General features: G+C 36.5%; 1 protein-coding gene across 1 annotated transcript; it reads left to right on the top strand.

Moving 5' to 3' along the window:
- Nucleotides 1-5,511: 5,511 nt before the first annotated feature.
- On the top strand, nucleotides 5,512-16,103 carry LOC140139257 (uncharacterized). Its single transcript, XM_072161038.1, has 6 exons — nucleotides 5,512-5,858; nucleotides 7,106-7,188; nucleotides 9,185-9,209; nucleotides 15,107-15,191; nucleotides 15,506-15,527; nucleotides 15,879-16,103. Exons 1-6 carry the CDS (start codon nucleotides 5,512-5,514, stop codon nucleotides 16,049-16,051), a joined length of 735 nt encoding a protein of 244 aa, XP_072017139.1. The 3' UTR covers nucleotides 16,052-16,103.
- Nucleotides 16,104-17,667: the final 1,564 nt, after the last annotated feature.

The following is a 17,667-nucleotide window of genomic DNA, read 5'->3' as shown; positions in this document are numbered from 1 at the left end:
AGTAAAAGAGATATACTTTGATCAGCTCGTAATCGGGAAAAGTAGACCCATGTAAAGAGTGATATTAGTTGACCTGTCTGGTCTAAATTTTGTGTTTCAAAGAAAGTAGACAAAGTATAGGACTTGAATTAATAATTAGTGATGCTTCTAGCGAGATGTCACAAGAAAATTCTTGAAAGAAAATATTTTGATATTAACCCGTTATAAGGCCCACCGACTACGAGCTGATCAAAGTATAGTATCTGCTATGTTAGGCTAAAAATGCTATGTCTCAAAGCGCTCGCGCACATTTGTTTTTCCTAGCGCGACCATTTCAGCTGAAATGGCAAATTCAGTTTTTATTTCCCCTTTTATTTTAGTTTTTTGCCGTTAAATCATGAAGTTCTGAAAAATATTTTGAAGAAAATTTACTTCATTCGATTATAGGTACAAAACAATTTGTATTTATACTCTGTTTAAAGGAACAACAATTTCATGATTTTCTTCTAAACACTCACAAATGACATCTTAATTCAAAAGTAAGTTTTAAAAATCTTTAAAAAAGAAGAAAAAATGCATTCCACATTAACTTTTGAAACTGCTTTGAGACTTAGCATTTGTTTTAGCCTTATTTCTTGAGAGATATTGTATTTTAACTTGTAAGGACTGTCATGTTTCTTTGAAATCTGTCTGACCCTTTGTTGGCCATCAATCAAAGTTATGAACCCCTGACATTCCAACTTTGTATAGTCAAGTTCTGGTACATTGTAAACATTGAAATGTGACAATAAATAATATTTGAAAACATTTGTAATAAAACTTAACCACAATAATTACACAAATTCTGTGTGTTGCTTTGTCTTTTAAAATATATTGTCAGTGGTGGGGCCATTGGGGCCTTTTTCACCAAACCTTCAACTTTTCTTCCTCCCCTGGTTTCCCCTAGTTTGGAATGGGTAACTCACAGAAAAACTTTTTGTAGGCATACATACAAAAAATTCTCTTTGTGACATTGCCTTCCTGGACAATTATTTGTGGTGACGCTACTATTTGTACTCGATTTTGTAATTTGACTATAAAATTGTTCCTGACACTCACACTGGACAATCCTGGCTATGTCACTGTGATGTATTCCCTATTCCAGAAAACAAACCAGCACTCATTTTTTTTAATTAAAAAGATATTAGCCTGTGTTGCCAAATGAAGCAGCTAAATTCTAATCCTTTAGTTATTGCAAACTGGCAATGAAAGTCAAAATTTTAATTGTTGGATACTTTTTGAAAATAAGGGTAAAAAACATGCGTTTTTAGGGCGTTTTTCGTATGTTGTGACAATCAAGCCCAAAGACTTGTACAAAGAATCTTGTATCAAGTTATACATTCTTGTTTTTGTAAAATGCATTTTCTAGTCTCTTTATTATGATGTTGGCTAACTCTTAGCCTATTCTCACGATTCGAATTGTGTGACTACTGACTACAATTGTAAGAATGCATGTTTTTGGCCCATTTTCCATGAAATTGCAAAAATACTAAAATTTGATTTTTATTGCCAGTTGGAACTAGGGGATTTAGCTATGTGTCATTTGGCAAAACAAGATAATATTTCTTTTATTCCAAGAAGGTATAGCTAGATCTAGTTTGTTACTTTTTTTCCTTTGTTTAAAAAAAAGATGGTTACTCATTAGTGGACGTTTTAATGTTGTAATTATTTCCAGATAAAGTATAAACATTTCAGAATCAACAGGAAAACGCGTAATACACCTTTTGGCGACAGAATAAGTTTTTGGTACAAAAAAAGTTTGCTTAGTGAAGATGTAATGGGGAAATATGGTGCAAATGTGGGCAGATTTTTTGAGAAGAGCGCAAAAACTGGCACTTTTTAGGCTGAAATAGCCAAATATGATGACGATTTACCCTTATCAAAATAATGGGGTTACCACCGCCCACCCCGATTTACGCTTTATGTTTATTACCAACTCACATATTTGTCAATTCGTTCCGAGAGTTCTGCTCACTGACTGCATGAAAGGTGCGAGTGAGTTGCCTGGTAAAATAAATAACAGACATGCAGTCCAATTCTGTGTTTGCAAATAAATCGATTGATTAAAAACTCGTTTGCCACATTATATTGCAAGATCTTTTGATCAAAATCAAACACTCTGCAAGGTGTGCAAATCTTCGGGGTTTGTGGAGAGTCCTTCCTGGGAGTCCTTTACGTTTTGGTTTTATTGTGCTATAAAATGTTTTAACATGCAAGCAAATAAAGTCATACAAAGTTGAATACTTACGCCGTGTTTGGTACTAAATTATTTCCGTGCAGCAGTTGTTGCTTCAATTCATATTTTTCATGTTATCTTTATAATATTTCCAAAATGTTTCTATTTTTGAATGGCGCGTGTGTATTATGATAAAAAATTTCTTTTATAATGTGCAACGCTTCTTTGAAATTGTAAAAGGCTCGTGGAAATTAAGCTTTAAAAAATATGGTGGAGAATAAAGTCTTGTGTCGCATTAGCAATGTTACTTTGCTGACGTTTTGCCTTGTCTATTACATATTACCGGTGCGATGCATGTTGTTATTCATGAGTTGGTTTTGTTTGCAAAATCAATTGATTTTTAATACTTCCATGTGAACTTTCCAAATATTAAATAAGGTTTTTTTTTATATTATATAAAAATTATGTAATATTAAAAAATAATAATTTTTAAATGTATTTCATTTGATAAGCGAAATGAACAGGCAGAACTGCCTATAAAAGAAAGCAGCATTATTTTCAGGGAGTCTTGGAGATATATTATAAGTGGTTTTTGTTCGTCGATGACTGCATTACATATACGAGCATACAATAACGCTCATTCTATTTACCCAACTTTAAATAAACATTGGATCGTTTTTGTTCTTAAATTAAACATGGCATGTATTTATTTCATGAGAGCATGGAGTATAGTCATTCATTACTAATGCAACTATTTGCTTTCCTGGGTTTCGATGTCGCCTTGGTTTGCTCAAATCTAAACATTAGAGATCTGTATGACCAATGTGCATGAGCAAGTTGGTAACGCGTACGGTAGCTACAAGGAGGTTAGGGTAGCTACACCCGGGGGGACCACTCAATACATATGTGTTGTCATCACCGAGCAGAAATCCACGGGAAAGGGTACTTTTTTCACGCATAGTCGCGGACCGCGAATAGGGTAGCTATTTCATGCTACTTTGGGAAAAAGGGTATACATTTCAACAAAGGTCAGCGTTTAGGGTATGGATTTCACCATTTCACAGACATGAGGTCGGCGATTGAAGGTATGGATTTGGAGGACATGAAGGGCCGGTTTATTGACCACCTTTTCTGGCATTTCTGGTCAGTGGAAATGGTACCTTTTTATGGTGGGGGTGAAAAGGGTGCCTAAATATTAGTGGTCAGTGAAAAGCCTCCCTTTATTACAAGAAGGTCAGTGATTAGGGTAGGTATTTTCACATGCTCGATATCCGTGTTTAGGGTGTGAAATTTGAGGGCCTGCTTGATGATGACAACACATAAAAGCATATAAGTGGCCCCCCCTGGGTAGCTACATAATCCGTGATGATATTGATTAATGATATAGCTGCAATTAATTAGCAATATTAATTGCTTGGATCTTCGTTCCACCAAAACCATTGTGGATGTCTATAATCGCTTTCTGAAGGTAAGTTTAAATAGGCGTGTGTTTTGAAAACTTCAAAGATCAAACTTTATTACGTTTAAGCAAAAATATTGGAATGAATTCGTCAAAGATAAAATTAGGTCATGACTGACATTAGATGAGGTGTACAAAAATACAGGTGGAAGTTCTTTTAAAAAAATCTTTGCTTATTTCTGAAATTCTTTGCTCACTCCCTCTTTATAATTTCAAATTAAAATATTGAGTCAGCGGCTTGAGCACTGTTCAATGTTATATATATTATTATTATACTATAAAGGACTAAATTAAGACTACACTGTACCAATAAGTGCAATAAATTTGACGTTCCCGTTTCCATATACAGGGTGTCCCAGAAAAAATTACCGTGCGAATAAATTTGGCCATAAGTGGAGACATATATATCAGAATCCAATATTCTAAACATCAGTATGTAGCCCATCTTATTCTGCATCTTATACGTCAATTTTACTAAAATCGGTTGACTGATTGCGAAGAAATGAGCAATTACATAACGCGTGTGTCAATTCAATCACTTCATTCCAAGTTTGAAAGAAAGATTATTCAACACATTGCGCACTAGTGATTATTATAACTGTTTATGGGCTTCATATTTTGTTCTGTGAAATCCTTTTCGTTCTTTTTAAATAATCTGTTTCTTGAACACATTTAATTAGGTTTTGTTCAAATTTGAAAACCTGCAAGATATTGAATTTGAAAGCTTGCAAGTAAGATGATGCTCGGTACTTGTAGGGCTAAATCTTCGTTAATGTTGATATAAATGTTGCATAAAGAATTATTGCATAAAGAATTCTAGCTAGCTTAAAAAATTTCTCACAAACATTAATGTTTTTGGAATATTTCCAAGAATTTGTAATGCAAAGTTTAAATCTTTTAAAACTTCAAAAATAATGTTACATGGTATCAAAAATCACACTTAAAACTTGATCATTGTCATTCTCGGCTCAAATGTTCTTTGGAAAGTTAAAATATAACATATTTGCACAACCTAAGGAATTAAAGTTGGAAAGCTTCGAATTACAGAAATCAGAGTTTTCTAGGACAAACTGTTATTCATCTTCAGTGAAATCATGAAAACATAATACTGTCGGATTATGAAATAGATAATGTGGACTAAATTGAATGAGATACGCAAACTTTAGGAAGCGGTGAGCAAGTATGAAAAAAGCGTCTGTTGATCAAACTTGGAATGAACTGCATTGATGCGCGTATTGTGTAATCGTTAATTTCTTTGCCAACCAGTCAACCGAATCAAATAAAATTTTCGCATGTGATGCACAATAAAATAGGCTATGCACTACATTTTAAAATTTTTGATTCTGATGTCTATTTCTCGACTTATGTTCAATTTTATTCACTTGGTAATTTTTTCTGGGACACCCTGTAGGCTATAAATTCAGTTCAACGTAAAACATCAAACAGCATTTGAAGTGTTCATAATTGCCAATTGATCAGCCAGAAATGCATATTTCCATTTTTTCCTGGGCACTGTAAAGCGCAAATTTGACTCAATGCATTTTCGCACCGAACGACCATTTTGAAAGGTTTGTGCCAAAAAATACTTTTGTTTTCTTTCAGCATTACAGTGCGTCACCGGGAGCTATATACCGGGTGCGACACGTTCTGTGTGATATTGGATAGGCCTATGATACAATTTTACGACAGGGTTAATGTTTCAGCAGTGTAAGATTTATAACCAAGGATTAACTCGGCACTGTCTTCTCCAGGATAATCTATGAGAGCAAATGTGCTAAACTGCATCTAACGAGACACCAGTGGCTCTGAAAAGAGCTGTTTAGGATTTGCACGCAATAGTACTGACTTTTTTTTCAAAATGTCTACACGAAGATCGACAAAAGTAACAAAGTTGCCATCAGGTCTACCGCCATCCCCGGCCGACGAACCCGAGTCTTGGATGTCGTCTCATCCAGCCGACGAAGCCAGGTCTTCAATGTCGTCTGAATACAAATCCACACCCGATTCTTCCAATGAGCAGCACCCCCAAAACTTTAAAGACTCGTTACTACTTGCCAGTGGTATTGATATTAACAGTGAAGTACCGGTACAGCAGAAAGAAGAGCGTTTGACTGCTGAGGATGAGGCTATAAGGTCACAATTTACAGCACAGGAAATAAGAGATCTGGAGATGGTGTTTAACACATTTGATCAAGAAAATACAGGGTGAGTGCATATTGATGAAAATCAAAATGGACATTTCCATGGAAAAATGTTGTAATTTGCAATTATCAAACACCAGGTAATAATATAGTCAAGCTTTTACGAAACAGTGAATCTAAATTGTCATCGAAAATAATAATGTCACCTTTTTGAAGCAACCATGCAGGCTAGCTCCAACGCTAAATCTTCAAAGGATGTGTGCTATTTCAGTTGCAGTTTAGGCCATGAAGCGCAGTGAAAAAAGAAATTTTGCGCAGTAGAAAAACTTGCCATTCAAAAACAGTGGCATGATCGACGGGTATTAAAACTTTTGCCATTTCCAATCATTATGTACAATTTTCACTAAATTTGGCTATTTTGAGGGGAAATACTTCATTTCGGAACACCAAAAAATCGACACTATGGAAAGAGCGAACCATGGACTCAATTCGCCTTTTCGGTAAATCCCATAAGCCTTTGCGAGTACACCTGAGAATTCGTCATTTGACGTCATGCCGACTTGCAATGCGCAGTAACGATGTTCGATAAACGATGTGCGCATCGGCGCAGATCGGCGTGACGTCAAATGACGAGGTCTCAGGTGTATTCGCAAAGGCTTATGGGATTTACCGAAAAGGTGAATCCGAATCAGAGAAGACGAGAAATCTGGACACGGATTACTCAGCGTTTCGACAGTATTTTTTGTGGAACATGAGAGCACATCAGACCTATCGAATTGCATTCTGAATACGAAGAATGTCTTTCTGATATCAAATAATTTTCATTTTATGAACTTTCACGATAAGCCAAAAAGACCTAATTTGTTTGGTGTTTTGGAAAAAAGTCCATATCTTCAATACGAAAGGTCAAAATTTTCAATTGATCGTCGGCTTTTCATCCAACCTACATAAACTTCAAATATAAATCATCAGATTTATAAAGTTTGCTTCAGTACTGTTAAATATCAAAAATATCAATTTTAAATGATTTGCCATAAAATGTGTATATATTACATTGCGAATTTCAAAAAATCAAAATTATTTGATATCAGAAGGACATTCTTCGTATTCAGAATGCAATTCGATGTGTCTGTTGTGCTCTAATGTCCCACAATAAATACTGTCCAAACGTTCATACCCCTTTCCTAAACCATTTTGATTCTAACATGAAAATCAATGGAAAAGTTATGATGCGTCGTTTAAGTATTAGTATTTCGTGAATGCATTCGGTTTGATTTAATATTTGATTAATTTCTTTTGTTTCAAATTAAGGTGTATAGATGTTGTGAATGTTCGCCGTGCATTGAGGGTACTCGGGTTCAAGGTATCTATGAAAACAGTAACTAGAATGGTTGGTAAGTAACAGCTATAATAAATTTTTATCTACAATTTTTGTAAAAAACAAATAAATCAAACAAACAAATGAATGCTGAAACGTTATAACTGCCGGGGTTAGGGTTATGATGGTTAGGGTAGCGACCACTATTCGAAATTGTACCCTAACCGTATATGGCTGTGATTCGTCAAAATAAATCCACATAAAGTTTCTATAAGTGCTCTGCCAAAGAGAATATAGTACGAAGATTTTAAAATCCAACGTGGAACCCCCCCGACTCAAAAGCAGTTGAATGTAAGCTTGAAATGCACTAGACTTCTCCGTAGTTTACTTGCCCATTTTGCATACTCTGGCTATTACATTTAAGCATAAAACGCTGATTTGTATTAATTTGTGTGCAATTGATAGATTTTCACATCTGATATTTTCAGTCACCATACTCCCTCTGTTTGTTAGCTTCCAGGATTTTTTACTGGGGCTTTCGCGATCAATAAACTGGTAGATTCCAAAATCAGAATTGCTTAGTATTGAAGTGAGCCATTATAAATATTAATTATGCAAGATATGTTGAATTCGATAACTTTTATTGTCACTAAAATGACTAATCATCTAATTATATAAACTCTTTATGACCATTTTACTATCGAACACTTTAATTTTAACATGTTTAATAAACATCAGTATAATTTTGAGTTCAAAGGAATGCGTTCATCATGGTTAAATAATAATAACATATTTTTTATCAAAATTTGACTATGGCATAGTCTAGAAATGCTCTAAACATTCAAAACTTACATTCATATAATTACTGAAATATATTCACCAATTCAAAGTGACACAATTATTCAAATGATTTAAAACATATTTTACCGATGTTTTTGTTAGAAAAACTTGGAAAAAGGGTTTACTTGACAATTTTTCCGTAATAAATTTGCGTCGCAAAACGAACGCGGGCGGCAGCTTTCAGATATACTATTTGTTGTTTGTTTATAATTAAAAAAATCCCTTCTTTTCGCCAGCGTTAGCTGGCTATGATCTAATTCGGAGATCGTCTTTGTTTGCTAAAGAGATTACGGGGTACTAGCATTGGTTTGAATTACTTTGCGGAACTTTTTATGGTGAAAATATATAATAGACCTGTTATTGGATTTGTAAGAAAAAGAAAGTATATTTTGCCGTTTCAACGAATGAAAACGAGTGAGAATTTCAAAAGTTATGGTTTGAAGGAAATATGACATTAAAAGTTCATGCCAGGCCTATAATAGTTTCCACAGCATATCAACGAAAGAAAATTATAGAATCCTTGTTATCAGGCGTTCTTAGATTTACATTCGCAGACCTCCTGGAGATCAGCACAGCATGAGATGTGAGTGTATTGATAACATGATTAAAACCTTTATGGACGTAAAAGTCAAAGTAAAAATATCCTATAATCTGTATCGTTTTATGGATAAAAATGACTCAAAATGTCATTTATGAAATAATCTTAACATCAGTTTTGTCTTTTCAACGGGAAAAATTCGATGCAATTTCAGGGCCTATTTTTGATATGGGTATAATTTATATACATGTAGGCCTATTATAATTGAACAATATCAGTCTTTATACATTTTATAATGTGCTATATTAAGTATAAATTGCGAATTAATATAAAATTAATGTGCATGTAGGCCTATAAGGCAAAGTAGGATGGCAGTTTTAGCCAATTAACTAAAAACTGCATTTCTTTATATTAATAATGAGCTAAGGGTAGCCTAAAAGGCAGAAAAGACAAAAAGACAGAACAATTTGGAGTAATTAATTGACAGGAAGTTATAGGAGTTGTTTGGTTTGCTGTTTCTGTGTGCATGTTCTCATCATTGATGCCTGATGGTTTGGTGGACTGTCATGAAACATGATGGATCATAAAAAAGAGTGATCCTAAAAATGCCACCACCCAAACTAATTACAAGGCATCTTCTGCATTGAAGCTGGCTTTCCCTTTAAAGGGAATTTTTATTATGGTTTGTTTTCAGAGGACCTTGATGATGAGCGAAATGGGTATGTCATTACTCGTTGACTGCCGATAAACGTCCCAATAAATCGGACTTAGTCACCGGTCAGTTCTCATGATAGATATCCATGGCTAACGATGGTTAACTATGAAAACATGTTAAAGGACATCAAGAAAATTTTCTAAGTTATTTATTTTGAGCTCTTTCGAGTATCGACGAGTAATGGATATATTCTGTAGATTTAGGTTTTGTCTGTGACTGCTAATGTGAGGCCGTCGTAGGTCGTACGGGGCTCAAACTCGGTGGGTGGGTGTAGCTCTGTCCTGGCAAGAAGAAGTTTATGTTCGTTAAGTCATCCGAACCCGGGGCCCCCTCCCAGGGGTCATTTGAGGTCAAATGACTAAAAACTGTCATATGGGCATGAAACTAGGTCGTACGGGACTCAAACTCGGTGGGTGGGTGACGTTCTGTCCTGGCAAGAAGATGTTTATGTTCGTTAAGTCATCCGACCCCGGGACCCGTTCCCAGGGGTCATTTGAGGTCAAATGACTACAAACTGTCATATGGACATGAAACTAGGTCGTACGGGACTCAAACTCGGTGGGTGGGTGTAGTTCTGTCCTGGCAAGAAGATGTTTATGTTCGTTAAGTCATCCGACCACGGGGTCCCCTCCCAGGGGTCATCTAAGGTCAAATTACTAAAAAGTGTCGTATGGGCATGAAACTTGGTAGGTACAGTCAACATTTAAAGCAGCATTTTTTGAAGGTCATTTTGGGGTCATCCAAGGTCACCACGGGTCATCTGAGGTCAAATTAGTAAAAGCTCATATATGGGCATGAAACTTGGTAGGTACAGTCAACATTTAGAGTTATAAGTTTAGGTCATTTTGGGGTCATCCAATGTCACCCTGGGGTCATCTGAGGTCAAATTAGTAAAAATTGTCATATGGGCATGTCACCATCAGCCTGGTAATCGCGCCCAGCCGAGAACCGCCAAATATGGGTAACCGCCTAGTCTATTTTAAAACTGATGCATCAATGACTATGTTCATCATGTCATATAGAGGCCTTGCATGCGACGTATCATCCCGTAAATATGGCGGACTACTCAAATGCATTCAACAAAAGCATGATTGCAATCTACCGTGACAGTTCGTCTCACACACATAATCCTGCACTACGATCAAATAGGTTGATGACAACATTTGATTGAATGGACTGCACTCCGCCATAACTACGGTGAAGGACACCGGTTGAAAACCTTTGTTTGGAGCCAATCAATAATTTCATGCAGGGCCTCTATTGTATCATTCTCACATAGATATAGAAATACTAAATTCGTTCACTATCTATATTTTTACTTCTAGTAGAGCTCCAATCTAAGGGTTAAAGTTATGTTTTAGGTTAGGTTAGGATTTTTTAAAAGTACCCAGTACAGTGAACCTTATGGTACAAATGCGCGCGAAAATTTTAGCATAGGCCTATTGAAACTAAATTGGTGAAATATGGGACAAAAGTGGAATAAATTCGCGCAAAGCGCTAAAAATGGCATTCTGTGGCTATAAAATGGCCAAATATGAGGTTAATTTCGACACAAACCAATACACACGGTCGACGTCCTATACGATAAATATAAATTTAATACTCCGTTGGTGAGCGACGGGCGAGTGGTAGTGAGCGACAGGCGAGTGGTATTTCACTGAACGCAAGAAAAGGAGTTCTATCTGATTGGCTAGCAATCGATCGCTTAGGTCGCTCAGTAGTCAACTACAAACTCATGCATTCAATTCGATTGAAATCGATTATTCTATTATTGACGAAGATAAAGAGCGTGATAGTGTGTCAATAATGTACATTGTATTGCACCTGGTTTTACCAGCATTCCTTTATAAAATAATTTTCTCAAAGAGTTGAATATTATCAAAATTTTTACAGCGGATTTCAAATGTTTTACATCAAAATTGCAGTTAAACATATCCACAGCAAAATACCGGTCCTCACCAATTAGTACATTTAATATCCAGTTAGTACATTTAAACGAAACCTGTGATTTACGTGACAACAAATAAAATTTTCTTACAATAGAAATATCATATGGGATACTGATATGGTAGGCCGCAACCGCCACAACGTGGAGCTGCTACGCGTAGCTGACTTTTTGTTCCGTGGAGCCAAATTGACCAATCATGTTAGAGTTTTTCATTACTCGGAGGTAAAACTGACCAATCAAGTACGACTTACTCATTACGTGAAGCGAATTTAGTCATTAAGAATTTGCCAGACGAGCTTCACGTAGTTGCAAGATATCCTCGGTCACGATAGTTATGATTCAAAAAGTAATTTATGAAAAGTACGAACCGACTTATTATTAAGATGGACATGCACTCACAAGAAACTCATACAGTATTGTACACAACTATATAGCTAGGCAGAGTGGTGGTAAACCATGCACACAATTCTGCGATCTGCAGTGTATCGCCGGGAGCTGATTTGTACATCTTGCGCGGCGTGGCCTACGGAATTCGACCTTCAGCAAACCAGTTCGGATTTACTTTATATACTAGTAGTAGGCCATACATACTGTAGTTACGGTACTGCCCGTTTTCCTATACACAATACTCAGTGCGCTCACCATTGACGCGTGACCTAGTGTATGTTAGAAGGTTTTATGCCATTGCCTATATGACGTCACTGTGTAAAAAATAACCAGTCAATATTTAAAGTATTCTCTGAAATTCTAGAAAATATAGTTTTGTAACATTTCCTAAATTTTTAGCTAATTTAGGTGTTTGGAAATATTGGTACTTTTGTGTTTTAGGAAGGATATGTAAACGACAGATAACACCAAAAAATATGAACAAATTATTTCTAAACTGTGTTAAGTCTGCAAACCATTATGCTTCTCATTTTCAAGAACGCTGGTTAACAATAAGCAGACTATTGTCTCATTTCGTAAACAAAAGCCCAGACAGTATTGTTACCTTGCGTTCGCTTTATAATCATTCACCCAACTGAAACTATAATACCAGCTCATTGTTCATTGCACAGGTAAAACAGACACAAGTGCAGTGTGTATTTAACCAGAGAAGATCTGATGTAACATAGTTGAGCTGTTTTCATTGAGTGTTATCTTGGTTTAATAGCTTTTAATGTGGTTTAAGTCCTTCAAAGGTCGTGGTGAATTCTACTGTAGACATGACTGCATCATGATTATTTTAAAGTCAACAACATTCAACAATATGATCACCGTGATAGTATGACAGTATCAGTAGGCCTACCGTGGGTGTCAGTGATCCTGGCCTGACACAGTAGACAAACAAACAAACACGCCACACACATGGCACATGCATGCAAGATAACATTGACTATACACTAATCAAACAATGGTATTGATCCTGTACAACTGTTTGTGGTTTATTTACATTCGATTCATTTAAAATCCACATAGTAAACATTAATTTTGGCAAGAGTTTTCTCTCTGGAACGATGATGCATCAACTGGCTCCGCGTAATGAAAAGATCTAACATGATTGGTCAATTTAGCTCCGCGAAGCGAAAAGTAAGCTACGCGTAGCAGCTCCACGTTGTGGCGGTTACGGCCAGCCATATACTGATCATGCGAAAATCGTAAAACATAGAATAGAAACAGTGTGGCCGGCTCTCAAAATCTCAAATTGTATGCATAGCCTGAGTCGCACGGCCTATCTCGAACAAAATAGCTCAAAATCACCATGCGTAGTTGTTGAAAAACGTGAGGATTTATCGTACTACCACGGCAATTTTTAAGACGAAGATATAGGGATGATGATGGTGTGCAATACACAGGCGTCAATATTGGGGGTGATTATATTGACCATCCCCCTGGCAAAATATTGTGGCATTTATCCCCCCCCGATCTACGCCTATGTAATTTAGAGCCCTGTGACTCCCGCGGTCTCCCTCTCCCTCTCTCCTTCCCCCCCCTCCTTCCTTTTTTCTTCCTCCCCTTGGCGGAAACTCTAATAGGCACAAAGGACCAATATGCGATACGTAATCTATTTCCTCTTCTTTCTATATCTAACCTCCTTGGGCCTACATATTAGTACTGATATATCATACGCTGGCGAAATTACGTAATTAATCGGATTAATTAACATACTGAGCAATAGGTGAAAACAATTTTGACAAAAGGAGTTGTCCTTGTCAATTTGTAGACATGTACTTTTGATTATTTACATAGCTTCTTCTCCAATCACTGTGTAAAACATCCATCCAAAAATCTGATTGCTATAATTATATGGATGAATGGACATATCACAAAAGGATTGCTTATCTCAATAGGGCATTTACTTAAGCATTTTTTTTAACTGACCGGCGTTATTGGGCGTTTTATCGGAGGTCACCGAGTAATGCCGAAGATCAAAATCGATTTTATGTATTGTGTATGTATCATAGGACGCTCGTATTAATTGTCTCTATGCGCTTGAGAATTCAACAATATAAATAATTTTAGCTCTATTATAATACACATTAATGTTTTAAGCAGATAAAATTCCAAAATATAATACGTTTTCTGCCTTTGCTTGTCACGTGGTAGGCCTATGTTGAAGTTGCGATTATATTTTTTTATTTTTTTCAGCTGAATAACAAGAAGACAAGTGGCCTAGTGGTCTAAGGCGCTAGGCTCATAGAGTACTAAGCGTTGCGCCGTGAGTTCGAACCCCGCCTCTGCCAAACTTTAAAAAAGTAAATTAAAATTTGACTTTTTTAATTTCATATTTGGGAAATGTGACTGGGAGAATTTATGTATGGTGTGGAGTGGTCTGATAGGGCATGTACTTTAACTGGCCGGCGCGGTCCGGTGACTAAGTCTTTATTGGGCGTTTTATCGGCAGTCAACGAGTAGGCCTAATGTATAGCTTGAAATGATCAATTGGGCTCTGGTGTTGAAGAACTGCATGTGTCTGACCATGGAGGTAGTAGAGAAGGAGAAAGCTCGCACGCATTCTATTGTACAATCATAATTGCCGCCCTTTGAGGTTTCCAGATCAACGTTTTGATTATGTAACACGATTATCACTTATAATCTTTTGTGTTGTATACATGCATGGTCGCACATTTGTGTGCGCTATAAATATGATGAAACAGCATAAGTCATTCTAACTTGATGAGAATGATGCACATTATGCTTTACATCTCTTTCATTGCCTAGTTTAAAAGAGGGCTCAGGACGCGGTTTATTTTGAAACCTCGGGGGAGGAACAATTGTTAAAGTTTTGGGTAAACAAATAAAATCGGACCAACCCGGGCAGTACTGGGCAACACTGAGATACATCTCGTTTGATGGGAGAATTCCTCAACTTAACAATGCGCAATTTGTTTTAATAAGATCTTCGTATTTTTAAAACAGTGGTTAAAACAATTTTACCCGTCCTAAAATGTGTGTGGACTGCACCATTCCATAATAAACTGTTTCGAAACATTATGGAACAACATGTTTCAACATATTAATCGTAAAAACATCATATATTAAATGAAATATGAATATTCAAGTTCAACAGCTAAGAAAATGTATGCGCATCCATAATACATGTTTTGCGCATACGTGATTTACTTGTAACTAAATATGAACCCCCCATGAGACGGAGTCATTCCAGAAATTATCGGCGATGATCATTAGATCAAAGGTATATCTGTCTCTATTGTGTTTACAATAGGATTTACATAATGCGCTTAGCGCGAGCTCACTCCTTCTCTACTACCTTCATGGTCTGACTGCATTATTGGTATATTATCTGCAGTAAACAAAACAAGAAAAGTTGGTAAAATACCAAGGGCAATATAACGGGACCACTACCACAAATCTTTTTCACTAAATTACCCTGTTTCTTCACACTTCAAGCTATTACATTGTTGATGTTATTTTCAAAGTTGTTATTCAAGATTTTTCTTTTTCTTTTAAAGGATGATTGTAACATTTAGTGATTTTTTGGAAATCGTTTCTCTGAGACAAGGCGACTCCAGAGATCCATACGAAGAACTCATCCAGGTAAATTGGTTTCAAGTGATGACCATATCAAGTGACCCACACTGTCACGCATATCACTTATTTTATTTTACCGAAAGGGTAACAACACGTACCGTAAAGTAACGGGCATAAGCTGCACGATGACCATGCCGCAGTAGTATCGGCTACCGCAGTACTACCGCAGTTAATCGAAATCAAGTTTGACGAAACACAAGTCTACCTCAACAAGCGCGTTCTAATACCGATAATAAGATGTTTATTTTCTTTTAAAAGGTTGATTTAGCTTGCTGATGTTTAACAGTTTTTGTTGGTTTTATTTATTTCTATATTTGCAGGGTTTTAAAATGATGGATACTGGTAAGTCTGAAATTATTTATTAAATCCATGAATCTGCATTGTCTCCTTTTACATTTTCTTTCAATTAATTAATTGATCATTTAATAAATAAAATCAATTGATCAATCGATCTATCACTCATTTGCCTAATCAACCAATCAAACAATTAAGCAATTAAATAATCAACCGATAGATCAATTAACCAATAATTGCTTGTTGATAAATAAAGCACCAATAAATCGATTGATCAATGAAAATCAGTCGTAAGATCGCTCACGCACTCTTTAAATCAATCAATCGGTTAATGAATGAACAATCAACCGATTTATCAATCAATATATCACTCAATCAATTTTCCCCTATTACTTGTAGGAAACAGAGGCAAACTTTCTTACACAGACCTGAAGAGGGCGGCCCATCAAGCCGGAGTGAAGTTTACAGACAAGGATGTATGGGAGATGATAGAAGAAGCAGACTTGAATGGCGATAGGATGGTTAACCAGGATGAATTTATTCAAATTATGCTACAAACTAATCTATTTTGAAACGAACCCAGGAGTATGAAATTGAGGCTCAAGATAAAATAGAGTATTATATGTGAAAAGTTCAAGAGTTAAAACTGAGCATTTTTTTTTTTATTTCAAAGAGTGTTAACATTTTATAGTAGAGAAAGACATTTCCTTGAGCAAAGATAAGGCCTAAAATTGTATTCATATCAAAAAGTGTGAACCTGTATAACAAGTTATACCTGTAAAACATTTAGGCCCTACTACATGGACGTGTAATTGGTTTGCTTGCTCATGTCAGTTTTTGTGCTTTTTATTTCTTATGTACATTAAAATAATGTATGTCGGTGTGTTTTTGTGGACATGCCTACTGATTGAATAAAGACCCACATGGCCTAGATGATCTAGGCCAGGTCTTCTAGATGGGAGCATGTCCTTGCGGTGTTTGCACTCAAATATTGAGGCAAATAAAGCTGACACACAAAAGGAATTTTATGGGTTATATACCGTAAACGTTCGCCTAATGGCGCTATGAACTTTATAGAAATGTGAGAGCGCCATCCTTGTAAAATCCCAACAGCATTAAGGATACGTGTAGTTAGAGTCTGAAACCTCGACATAATGATTTCGTGACGTGATCAAACAATTAGGTTACTAGGAGCAGGGGCGTAGCCAGCTTTCTTGGTCAGAGGTGGCAAAATAAAATTTTGAGGGCACAGCCCAAAAAAAATGCATTTGCATCATACATACATAACCGGTTTTTTTAAAGACTATTATGTCGTGGAGCTTCCAAAAAGGCTTTAGGCCTACTGGGACGTTGTACGCACGTAGCGCGGAAAAGTTTTGTATTGTACACTATTTTTGCCCATAATTGGGATGAAAAGGGCTTTATTGTGACAATGTGCGCGCACATTAGGTCACATTTAGCCGGATAATGGGCGAAAATAGTGTAAAATACCTTTTTTTGCGGGCTACGCACGCACATCATCCCAATAAGGCCCTTTTCGGGAAGCTCCAAGACTTACAGTCTCTATGTATTGTATGATGCAACTGCAATTTTTTTCGTCTGTTCCCCAAAATTTTATTTTTCCCCCACCCCTGACCAAGAAAGTTGGCTACGCCCCTGCTCAAAACACCAGGTTGGTGCTAGCGGCTACCCAAAGATGGCCGACCAAATCTTGACCATGACTTGGCTCGTTGGATTCGTCTATAGACGAATCCAAATACACGCATTCCTACACCTGACTAGCAGCCTTTAGTTGGGTCCCCGTCAGCTACAATGCATCCAAAATGTGAAATGATTCGGCCTTGGCGGAAATTTTAAACTGCATTCCATCACCCGTTTTACACCTTACGCGAAAACATAGGTAGACAAAAGAATGATTTAACAACACAATACAGTTCCAACAGTTGTGCAAATAAAAGCCGGCTTACACCTACAGAAGGTCGAGGAGGGTTAATAGAATAATACAATAGAGATAATTCCGCAGGTAATCCCGTCACATCTATTCATAGATGTACAAATGGATGAACAAAAGGACTATATGTATGAATAGATGCGACAGGATTAGGCCTACCTCTATTGTATATATTATTCTATTAAACCTCCTCGTCTTTGCATCTTCTCTAGGGGTTAGGCGGCTTTTATTTGCACA

This window comes from Amphiura filiformis, chromosome 18 (assembly GCF_039555335.1).
Source record: "Amphiura filiformis chromosome 18, Afil_fr2py, whole genome shotgun sequence".
Classification (NCBI taxonomy): domain Eukaryota; kingdom Metazoa; phylum Echinodermata; class Ophiuroidea; order Amphilepidida; family Amphiuridae; genus Amphiura; species Amphiura filiformis.
Note: the sequence above shows the minus strand (reverse complement) of the source record. Positions and strands in the feature narration are given on the sequence as shown.